General features: G+C 37.7%; 1 protein-coding gene across 1 annotated transcript in view; it reads right to left on the bottom strand.

Annotated features, from left to right (window-relative positions):
- Positions 1 to 12,569, bottom strand: part of LOC110153471 (collagen alpha-1(XI) chain-like) — a 214,237-nt gene that overhangs the window by 82,741 nt on the left and 118,927 nt on the right. Inside the window, 3 exon segments of the mRNA XM_020917373.2 lie at positions 1,578 to 1,631; positions 4,250 to 4,294; positions 6,513 to 6,566. Coding sequence (XP_020773032.2) covers positions 1,578 to 1,631; positions 4,250 to 4,294; positions 6,513 to 6,566 — 153 coding nt within the window.

The following is a 12,569-nucleotide window of genomic DNA, read 5'->3' as shown; positions in this document are numbered from 1 at the left end:
GATAATAAAATTTGTATCGAAGCTAGATAACAATTTGAGCCAGTATCGTTACTAAAAAAGTCGCATTCACAGGACAGAAATTCTGAATAGCTTTAGAAGGATCTTGAGCTGTATCAGAACAAGTATAAGAGCACATAGACTAGTAAACGCTCATGCACCACTCTGGAACCTACCTGGACCACTGAGGCATTATTACACAAGCTACATGATAATATCAAAGAAAGTACTGTGATTTTATGGAAAAATCACATTCTATTTTATTCTAATAAAGAGACTTTTTTATTATTATCATGTATACCTTCGTATTGAAATTGAGAGTATGGAATGGAGAAATTTTAGTATCATGACAGTGCCTCCGCTCAATTTAATTTCTCTCCAGCAACTAGGTCAGGAATCAAAATACAATATACGGTTCACAAAAACCCCAGAAGTGCAAGTTCGGGCACCAGCCGATCAGTGAAGAGCCGTACATTCTGTGTTGGCAAGAATTCACGAGATCGAGGATTTAAAGCCAGAATCAAGAGAATGTTTGGTGAATTTCATGAAGGGGATAGACATTTTTGCCCTTCTTCCTACAGGACTTGGGAAAAGCTTAATATACCAGTTAGCCCCGTTAGCAGCTCATTACATACGTGACGACCAAATAGCAGCGATTGGTTAAATGATAAAAAGTACCCGCCTACTGTCAAGTGAACGAAACATTGTGAGGTCAAACGGTTTCTACGAAGTGAAATCGTTTGATGAATCAGGCTATGTGAATGCAGCCTTATTCAGTTTTCAGTTTCCTGTTATAGGCACCGTTTTTAGTTCTTTGGATTGTGTAAAATAATATTTTGCCTAAAATATAATGGTTAATTGTAATGACATTTTTCATCATTCTGAAACCTAAGGATAAGAATAATGAGGGCAGCAAATATACAAAGTCTACAACTACAGATATAAACTACAGAAGAAATCAAATCAATGTCATTATCGTACAAATAAATGGAAAGAGACAATAAAATAACACAGCACAGATCTTCTAGTTAATCTGATTCAATGGGAGATCTCTCTAGTGAGCTCTCAAATATTTGTGATCAGACTTTGAAGTAACTATAATTTCAAGATATTTTTTCTTTGGTAATTTCTTTGGCAAATTTTGTAAAAAAAAAACAACAAAAACCCCCCCCAAAAAACATCTCCAATAACAAAAGAATGAGCGGACATATGAATAATACATTGCGTGTGTATTTTTTAATAAATATTTAAAATGCATTCTTCTTGTACCCAATTCAAAATTGTGCTTTGAAAGATTCAGTAAGCACAAGACGATACTGCAAAACTGAAAGTGTGTGGTTACAGTAACTTTGTTTGAATAAAAAATATGACATTGTCCGTTAAAATCCAATGGGGTATTCAGGCTTGTATTGAACATGGAAGTAAACCTGTACAAATATGTCATTCTTTGGTATAAACTGCAAATATTTCAATGGACTCGGAAGTGAATACAGCCAAGTGAATAGTGGCTCCAAATATTATGCACCAGTAACACTTGTATGCCCTTTCATGTACATTGAATGGGAGGTTTTCTTTCTCACCTTTTGTCCAGGTTTTCCAGTGGGTCCCCTGGCTCCACGACCACCGCGAGGGCCCTATATAACATAAAAAAAGTGCATTATTGTAACGGCAGCACACACTAAGCTTCTTTGAAAATCTACCAGCAATGAAAACATCAAAATTGTACAGAATAAATCCTCCTTTTGTACCTCCAGCAGTAATTTCCCACACATTTGCACAAAAAGCAAATCCAATACATATTTTTCAACGGAACACAACAAATAATTTATATACAAGGCTTATTATTTGGATAGCTTTTTATTTCAATAATATCTCTCCAACTATGCAGCTTTCATATCAGATGCCCTTCCAGATGCAACTCAACCAACAACAATAAAATGGCTTGGATTTTAAACTGCACTTTCAAAGCTTGACAGGCCTGTTCATTTTCATTCTTATCTGGTGATGTGCTACGTCTAGAGCCCCCAGCTGCCCTAGGGCAAACTAACAGAAGGTGTTTGCCAATCTGTGCCAACTTCTTCTCTGACAACGAACTAACCATAAGTAATTACTCACTCTACACTCTACATCCATACATCAGCAAGATGGCGAAGTGTCTTGACTGTGGATGCCATAATTAGGGCTGGGTATTAGGGATGGGCATGATTAGGCGACTAATCAATAATTGACCATTAAGAATTTCGTCGATTACGTTTATTTTTAATTGACAAACTGAATGTAGGTTGCTGTGTGAAACATAGTGGAAGAAGACGAGGCTACATCTGAAAGCGCAAACACTGGAGTTGAGACCTCACAGTCGCACGTTTTGACTGTGGTACCTCCTTGGAGATCACTGTACCACTCAGACACCGTCCACACTAGTACTTATTCGAGTCATTTTCGTTGTGGATGCAGTGTTCGTCCACACTAATGGGAAATGGCTCCAAAGACGGAACGATGTGGTGCCACCAGCTCCCACGAATTCATCTGAGTACGGATCTGATTTGACACTGTGTGGACGCCTGAAAACATTGACACGCTGACGTAGGTCTATGCACCACGAAGTAATTCACCGCCAAAACACAAAGAGGCTAAAATATATGTCCATTCTTATATACGGTCTATGCGTATGACCTGCAGATGTATAATCTCTGAAAAGTTTAATATGAACCCTCTCCAACGTGATAGAAGCACAGAACAGACTCACCATTAGCCGAACACCCCTCTGTCACAGAAAGAACACTCATATTCCACTGAGTCGTGTCATTTAGTCTGACAGAAGCTGATCCGCACAATAGCGAGCTGTTTATTTCGCTTATAGTTTACGCAAATTAGCCATGCAGTTTTAAGTTTTGTTTCTATAAAACCTAAACAAATGTGCCCAAAGCTGCGTTAAACACATTATAATATCAAACTGGCTGATGTGGCTCTAGAGTGGTTGTGGTTTATATGTTGTAAAGTTGAGTTTATTTCTGCAGATTAGTAATAGTAATAATTATGATTATCATTTTCATATAAACCGTGAATAATTACTTAAAAATCAATCATTAATTCTCCCAACAATCGATTAAGAAAATCTAATTGGATGCCCATCCTTACTGGGTATTATTAAAAAGTGTCTGATCTGATACATACCTCGACACGTAAGCCACGATATGATACACATCTCAATACAGTGCCCTTTCGAGTCGATACGATATATTTCCAATCGATTCAACATGGTTCAATACAAAATAAAAGTTAAATCATGTCTGTGATACTAAAAGTTTTTGTAAAACTACTTCTTGTGCAAAGTTGCATAAACGAGTTTCCTTCCTCTGAGCAAGCAACAAAACTCTAGCACTGTAACAAAATAATTTAGTAAAATATACCAGCCCATGATATTGATACTGTATCATCACTTTAAACAATATGATATTTTGATATTTCTGCACACCCCTAGCTGTAATACTATACAGTGGTTTGAGCTGGGACTGGACCTCTAATCTAATCTAATCATTATAACACAACTACTCTACCAAAGAAGCCACTGTTGCTCTCTTATTTATTTAGCCGATTTTTACTGTCTCCAAAATGTGAAAAACAGAACTAGTTCATTTTTAATGGTTTGCAGTGGTCCAAAGTTATTCCCCACTTACCTAGCACATTCGCAGCACCCTAAATATTCACTTTATCACTTTTACAATTAGTTTATAAGCGTTTTTCACAACTTTCACACACCAAGGTGGAGTTTTCTTGGTGCACTAATGCAAACAACAGCTAGCCTGCTAACAGAGCACCATTACATCCTGGTTTGTGGACAATAAAAACGCTTTATAACTAGAAGCAGACTGCAAAAAGCAACATCTGGGTAAGTTAAAATGTGCTTCTTAATTCAAGCAACTTTAGATTTGATTTCTTATTTTAAGTGCAAAAAGATGTTGTTTTTCTTGTGCTTTCTTGTTTTTTTCATATTTTAAGTACAAAAAGTCTCGATTGATTGGTAGATCATTTTATTTGTCAACCGAAATTGGCTCAAATCATGGTGAAACTTTTTTAATTCAAGTTATCTTAACTTGACTAAATTTTAGTTTTTTGCAGTAACAGCAGTCATGTTGACCCTAAGAGTTGCTTTTAAAATATATCTGTACAGGGGCAAAATAAATTGTACTTTATTACATGGAAAAATTGCTACATCTGCTTTAATGCTTCAAATTGATGAAAAATCATTTACCGTTGGTCCGCGCTGTCCTCTTGGGCCAGGTTTACCAGCAATCCCCTGCAAAAGTGAACGCAAAAAAATATTAAAAGCAATACATCTCATTGGCAACACTAAAAGCCTTTTCATCCCTCACAAGTTCAATCTCCTAATAACAAAATATACTTGAGGATCAGACAGGAGTGCGGGCTACAGGGCACCGAGTCTTGGATATAAAATAGAAACGAAAATAAATAATCAAACGGTTCCGGTAAGTGGCGCCTCGGAGGCACTTGACAGGTGAAACTAGCCTGTCAGGTGAAGGGGGAGAGAGAGAGAGACGGGGGAAAAGGAGGGAGGATCTTTATGTCTGCAAGAGGAACAAATGAGGCTGTCTTGTCAACATTACCCCCGCTAACCTTCACTACGGCTAAAAAAAACTCATTTAGAAGTCTTCAGATGGGATTTCACGGCAGACAGCAGCAGTCAAGGTTTGGACCAAGCAGGGCTATTTCAGGGCAAGTAATGCGTGGTAATTTTAAGTGTACAGTGGAAAGATTTAACTTAGATTTAAAGGGCACATATTACCCTATTTTCTCTTCTCTTTCTGTTCTGTTTTGTATTTTCTGTTATCGTGTTGTTTCCTTTTCAAAAACATACCTGGAGTTGTGTTTTGTTTCATTCATACATGTTCAACACACAAACATGTAATGCACATTCAGGCCGAGTTCTTCTCTCAAACAGAAAACACTCTGCTCCACTTTGTGATGTCATGTGGTACGGGAAGTGCTCCACTGTGCTTTGTTAAACTCCAAACATCTTCACTAGAATCATTTGGAAAATTTCAGCCCTGGAATCGCCAATCTCTACTGAACCAAGGCCTCATCCACACTAGTTCGTATTCGAGTTGTTTTCGTTGTGGATGCAGTGTTCGTCCACACTAATCCGGAAAACGACTCCAGAGACTGAACGATCTCGTGCCGCCAGCTATGCAGTTCTATGCACCGCGAAGTAATTCACTGCCAAAACGCTAAGAGGCTAGAATATATGTCCATTCATATATACAGTCTATGCGTATGACCTGCAGACGTATAATCTCTGAAAACTTTAACATGAACCATCTTCAACGCGACAGAAGCACAGAACAGACTCACCATCAGCAGAACACCCCTCTGTCACAGAAAGAACACTCATATAACACTGAGTCGTGTCCTTTAGTACAGCAGAAGCTGAACTGCATCAGGGCACAAGGAGCGAGCTGTTTTTTGAGCTTTTCGTTTATGCAAATTAGCCATGTGGTTTTAAATTTAATTTCTGTAAAACTTAAACAAATATGCTCAAAGCTGTGGGGATAGGGAGGCTTGCTGACACAGAAACAATGCTTCTGGACACAAATCGTTTCCGATACGGTGATATGATGATTCGTTTCAGTGTAAACGTAACCTAAAGGTAAAAGGTACCTGTTAACTTGAAAACTACCCTTTCATGACATCACAAGGTGGTACAAAGTTTGGAGATGTAAATAGACTTATAATAAAGGATTACTCAAACATGTGAATGAAACGAAACAACTTCAGGTTTGTTTTTGAGAAGTTATTATCAGTTTTTGAGAAGTTATAATCAGTTTCACATGGTAAAAAAAAACAAAATACAAATAGCGCACCAGCATTGCTCCCTGATTCACCAATGATAAAAATGTGGTCTAATAATTTATGTAATTTTAAACCATTTACAGAGGTCCAAAGTTATCCCCCATGTTCCTAACATATTCCTACATCCTAATTATTCACTATAATGAGTTTATAAGTTGGAAGTTAAAAAAAATTTACTTTTAAATTCATTCTCCAAGTTTGTTTTTGAGAAGTTAACAACAACAAAACATGGCTTAATGCTCTCAAGCCAGTAATATAGGACTTTTAATGGATTTCAAATTGGGGCACTGGGACCAATAAAAACTATAATTTATGAGTAAAAGAAATAAAGGCTGATGTCTAGTCTAATTATTGAAGTACGTAATTAAAGTTAATCTGTAGTATAGGGATTTTAAATGCAATTTTTAACTAGGTAACCCATCTACAGACTTACGAATGGCAGAGAACTACTGTATTGAACAGAATGTTTCTGTCATTTATCATACAGTTATCCCAATTTGTTTGGAGCATCAAGCATGTCTAATTTACAACAGATTGAACTTTGATGGTGTAAAAATACAGGCATGAAAGGTTTTGTCAAATCAAAGTGGTATTGATGTAGGACAGTAGTACAATGTATAATTTATGACTTGGATCTTGCAACTTACCCTTGCTCCCTTTTCTCCGTTTGCTCCGGGGAATCCATTGAAGCCATTGGAGCCCTGCGGAGAACACAACACATGGTCAAATACTGTACAAAAGGAGGGACAAGAAAGCAAAATGTTTAGATACAAAGTAAGACACAAAGGACATTTCGTTTACTTGTACATCTAGTTGTGTAGTTATTATGGGAAGCAAAAACAATTTTACACAGTTTACAGAAGTGTCTTTCTTTGCTATTAATTTTATTCTATCCATATGCTTTACACTAAATAACCAATCATAGCCAAAACATAATAGGTTTGTACCCTTCTACCTTTACCCTACTGTAGTTATTGTATAAAGTTTATAAGTTGCACTTTTTTCATGGTTTGGGTGGTCCTGCAACTTATACTCCGGTGTGAATTATATATTAACATTTTCACACTGACAGTCGCGAGAGGGCGCTCAAGGGTTGCGTGTCATTATCTGCTACTCCTATTACTCCTGTACCACTGTCACTTGGCTCTACTGCACATGTCTCCTGCAGAAAGAGACTGTCCTGCTGCCAAAAACAGTAATCGAGCAGCAGAAAGAAAGTTTGGAGTGAGTGAGAAACTTGTGAGGGACTGGTGGAAAGCGGGGATGGAGAACACAGCTTCACAGTAACCTGGAGGGTGTGCCATGTAACTTTCCTGGAAGTCATTGGATGGATGGACAAAGCCTGGACTTCAGTGACAACTGAAACCATCCTGTCAGGATTCAGAAAGGTCAGAATAATTCTAACTGGAACTGATGCTGAGTCTGACGACAGCTGCGCAGAAGAGGAAGCAGCGCTCTGTTTACCTCCGGAGGTCGCGGAGTTGCTCAGAAGTGACACTGAGGATGAAGAATTCAATGGATTTTGTGATTTGGAGTGAGATGGAGAGTTTGGTAAACTTGTTATGTTACATTGTTTATGCTATTGTTATCTGAAGAACTGTTCATATGTGACATTAACAGTTTGTTGTTCTCTATTCTGCCTTTCAAGATGAAATGTCAGTTCATGGTCTTTCATTTTATAAAATAGATTTCCCCCAAAAAGTGCGACTTATATATGTTTTTTTCTTCTTCATTACACATTTTTTGGCTGGTGTGACTTATACTCCGGAGTGACTTACAGTCCAAAAAATACAGTATCTGTTTTGATTTGCTTTTCTTTTCTCCAGCTGTTCTTGCACTTTGAGTTGAATTTTCCCAATGTGAGTCAAGTAAAAATTCTTATCTTATCTTATCATATGTTCTCTTAACTTATCTTCTTGAAAACAAATATGTGGTTACTCTCTGTAACCACACACAGTGACTGAACACAAACTATTCATTATCACACAGAACCTGGATGGAAGCTCATACTACAACAGTCTCCACTCCAAAACCCTGATGACTAAAAGAGTAAATAGTGGATCTACTTTGGTGCCCATCAGCAGTTCAGTGATTAGGCTTTAACAGTGTGTGCCCTCTGAAAGCAGTGATGGTGCCAGTTCAACAAATACAACCTCCAATACCCATTTAAAAAGTCACCTTGGACAACACGGAGTAAACATTCGCACAGTAGTAATAAAGGTTAAGTAGTGTTTAGCCTCAGCAACATAGTGCATTTCAACGCAGGTGTAATGAAACGCCACCAGATTTTGTATCGATTCAAATCAAAAGTTAAATCTGTGACTAACAGAAGTATCACTAATATATTTACATAAATGTTGACATGTTTTTAAAGGTACACTATGTAACTTTTCAGATCAAGGACCTGCCACCTGGTTGTTCAAGATGTCATTGCTTTGCCTTTCAATAAAGCAGGTGATGCCAAGTGGAAAGGCAAGTCCTCTCACAATATAAATGTTTTTCAATATATTTTTAGCAATAAAACCTAGGGTTGTAATGATATCCAAGTGTCACAATACAATATTGTCACTGTATGAACCTCACGGTACGATATTTATTGCAATATGGTGGGGAGGCTCACGATTAGGGATGTAACAATATCCAAACCTCTTGGTACGATATTTTCACGATATACATCTCACAGTGCAATATTTTGTGGAGGCTAAACAGCTAAAACAAGACTTAATCCAAAGAACTATGCCTTATAAGTGCTTAGAACTGTTCTTCTTGTAGTCTACACTGAAATGAAGCAAAGAATCATGTTCTATGTAGTCCCCTCTGTCTTTTTTGAGCTACTGCTGCACCATAACTCAATTTAAGCAAAGAGACTTGTAATTCAATATATTGTGATGGTCCATGATATTATTTTGAGAACTTACGATACGATATCACGATATTTCGGTTATTGTTACATCACTAATAAAAACACAAAAACTAATAAGTTTAATATCATGCTGTGGTACATTTGAGGCCACGCAGTAACAGGACTAAAACAGGCCTAAAGACAGGTCTAAAACAGAACTAAAATAGTATTTAGCCAGGACTTAATCATGCCGCCAGACCGCGCACCACGCCACCCAACCAACCTCCTCCAGTCCGCGAAATATTTTCTGATATAAAACTGGTCCGTGGCGCAACAAACAATCTTATATTTCGATATATTGTGACAGCTCTCGATATTATTGTGAGACTTCTGACGATACGATATCACGATATTTCCATTATTGTTACATCCCTACTTTCCTAATGCCCTAATTATTCACTACAGTGAGTTTATAAGCGTTTTTCACAACTTTCAGATACCAAGTTGGAGTTTTTAGCAGCAACAGTGCACCAACATTACTTCCTAGTTTGCGAACAATAAAAACAGAAGTTACAAAATGTACCTTTAACTCTTTCCCCCATGAAGACTACATTTGATGACCCTCCCTTGTTTTCTTAATGACGTCTTTTGACACCTCCGCTGTATCACTAAAGACGTGATTTGACGACCATTACAAATGGCTCGGTTTTTCACATGTAAACAGAGGCTGTGATAGGCGGGGGCCACTACAACCCATACACACTAATATATGTATGGGTTGTTCCAAGTAGGCGTCCAAGGGGTAAAAAGTTAAATTTATTTATTCATATGAATGAACTGTGCTTTTCTATTACATTATCAGCTAAAAACATCATATTTGAGTGTCATATAGCATACAGAATTAACTACCTAGGGTCACTTTGAACAGGAACAGAAAGATCACAAAGATACAGCTAATGCAAATAATAAAGGTTAAATACTTATTAGCATCTGCTACGTAGCAAGGTCATATTGTATGCATATATTACATTTGCCTATAAAATCCAATGCACATATATTATAATAATGCATGCACGGATGAAGATAAAGAGCATAACGTATAAAAAATAGCGTGGTAGGAATGAAGAACGCATGGCGGGAGATGCGTGGCGTTGGTAATTTGTTTTTCACAGAGGAGCAGTGTTGGTAAACCCAGAGGCCCACTTGTGCCACAGAGATAAGCCCCAGTCCAGTGAAGCTATTTCAACACACACATCCAGATCCAGAATTAACGGCATGGGAAAGCTGTTAGCAGAGAGCGATGGGGCAGAGAGGGATTCATGCATGAGACCGATCGAACTGCTGATAAAAGCCAAGCCAAAACTGAGTGACCCTGACACCAACGAGGACAATGTCAGAATTTTATCATCTCTCACAAACAGCAAATCCAAAAAAAACTCAGCAGTAAATACGACTTTGTAGACATGATGTGGAATAATTTCGGAAGCGGTTTTCGGAAATGTCAAATAAATCCGAAGATAAAAAAGTTTCCTCGTTATAAAGTTGAAACAGTTGAGTTTAGAGGTGTCTCGGAGTCACTTTTTAAATGTTGAAAGGAATAAACAGAGCTCTTCAAATGTGCGGTTCAGAAAGTCAACTTGGGTACTTTTAGAATATGATGCCAATGTCAAGACAAACTCGTGGCCTATTCAAAAAGTTTGGTTCACTTCAAAAAGAAAACTTAAAATTTGAAGAACTTTATTTAAAGGTGCACTCACTGTGTAACTATTCTGGTAGGGGGTGCACTAACTGCTGGTCTCCATGGAGAAGTTAAGGCTTTGAATGTTCCACAGTATGATATTTAAAGGTCCTATATTACCCAAAAATGACTCTTGAGAGCTTTAAACCATGTTAGAATGCTGTAACTTGATCAAAAACAAACATGGAGTTGTGTTTTGCTTCATTCACCCTTTATTATAAGTCTGTCTACATCTCCAAAGCTCAAAATGCTCTGTTCCACTTCGTGATGTCATGATGAAGCAGTAGAAGTTAACAGCTAACTTTAAACTTTAGTTCAGTAGGGATTGGCGATTCCAGAGCTGAAATTATCCAAATGCTTCTAGTGAAGGTGTAGACATCACAAGGTGGAACACAGTGTTTTCCATTTGAGAGAAAAACCTAAATATGCAGAGTTTGTGTGTTGAAAATGTGGAAATGAAACAAAACACAACTCCAGGTCTGTTTTTGATGAGGAAACAACATTATAACAGATTAGAAAATAGAGTAATACGGGCCCTTTAAATATATATTTTGGATTAGAGATCATTCTGTCGTACTCAAGAACACTATGATTGATTGATTAATTAATTTCCTCACAGGTATATCCCCTTTATAACGAGTTTGGATCAAGATATAAGCCGAGATAGCGTCTGCAGTCTTAACACCCCTTAATATTCGGACATTATTCCATATTTAACATACACAGACTGAAAAGGTGTAGGCTGAAGCTTGAGCTAATTATGCCCTTACCCTTTATTCCTTTGTCAGAGCATCCTGAAATCAGTTCATATTCATAAATACAGAAAGAGGAAGCAAACAAATCAGTAACAGTATAGCAAAGTACTGTAGTATCACAATTCATGTATCTGCCCAGAGTTAAACTTCTTTTTAAAATGGAAAAAAGTGGTACACAGTTTTAGGTCTTCTGTACAGTTGTTCCACAGCTCCACCCCTTTAAAAATACATACAAAATTTTATAATGTTTGTTCTGATTTTCTTTTTGATACACATGGCCGTACCTCTGAGCTCATATTGGCTCTTTCGGATTTTGAACATATCCTGTAATGAGTTGACAAGAGACTGTCAAAATCACACTGTAAAATAGATTATTAAAGTTGGAGAAAACAAAACAAACCCTCAACAAACTGTTTACCTGCTCACCAAATGCATCTTTACCCAATCTATCTCACATGTCCCCAAAAACCCTTGAATACTGAGTCCAGTGCAGGATATGCTGTTATTATTGGTTGCTATGCGTTGCTATGGGCTGGGAACCATGTGAGAGGCGTTTTGACTTGGAAACAAATCAGACGAAAAACAAAAGGTCACATGGTTTATAATAGACCAGACTGTTAATCATCTAAATCTATTTTTTAACATACACTGTAATTAACACTGTCATGTAATTAATTTGTGGACACACTGGAATAACTTTAACACAACACTTGGATTCTTTGACTGGTTTTGTAGTTGAAAATGTGTAAAAGACTTCTCTTAGAGTTAGAAAATTACACCACACAGCAGTTCTGATACAGATGACATAAAGATATAAATTGAATAATCTAAGTCTAGTAAATAAAAAATAAAAAAGTGAAGTAAAAATTGCTTATATCAAGATTAAAGTTGTAGAATTGTGTAAGCGAGACACGAGCGGAGCCGGAAGAGTCTTGTCGCGCTGATGCTGTGTGAGTAGGTGTATCAGACCCTTTATATCAGTGCTGACAGAAGAGCAACGGAAGAGAGAGAGAGATGAGGAGGAAAGAGAGGGAGAAATGGAGGGAGGGAGGGAAGGAGAGAGACAGACAGAGAGAAAAAGGAGAGAGGAGACAGAGAAAGGCAGGTGGCAGAGAAAGTTACAGAGAGAGGAAAGTGAAAAGGAGAAGGAGAGAGAATATACAGAGAGACAAAGAGAGAAGAGAAAGAATAAGGGTTGGAGGGGAAGAGAAGAGAGAGAGAAAGAGGGCTGGGGCAGACAGGAAAAGGGAAAGACAGACAGGATGAGAAGCAAAAGAAGCAGAGTAAGGGAGATAGGAAAGAAAGAGGAGAGAAGGAGGGAGGGAGAAAGAGACAGACAGATGAGAAAGAGAGCGGCAAAGAGAAGGAG

Source organism: Boleophthalmus pectinirostris, unplaced genomic scaffold (genome assembly GCF_026225935.1).
Source record: "Boleophthalmus pectinirostris isolate CB_2022bp ecotype Guang Dong unplaced genomic scaffold, ASM2622593v1 HiC_scaffold_16, whole genome shotgun sequence".
In the NCBI taxonomy this organism is placed as follows: Eukaryota; Metazoa; Chordata; class Actinopteri; order Gobiiformes; family Gobiidae; genus Boleophthalmus; species Boleophthalmus pectinirostris.
Note: the sequence above shows the minus strand (reverse complement) of the source record. Positions and strands in the feature narration are given on the sequence as shown.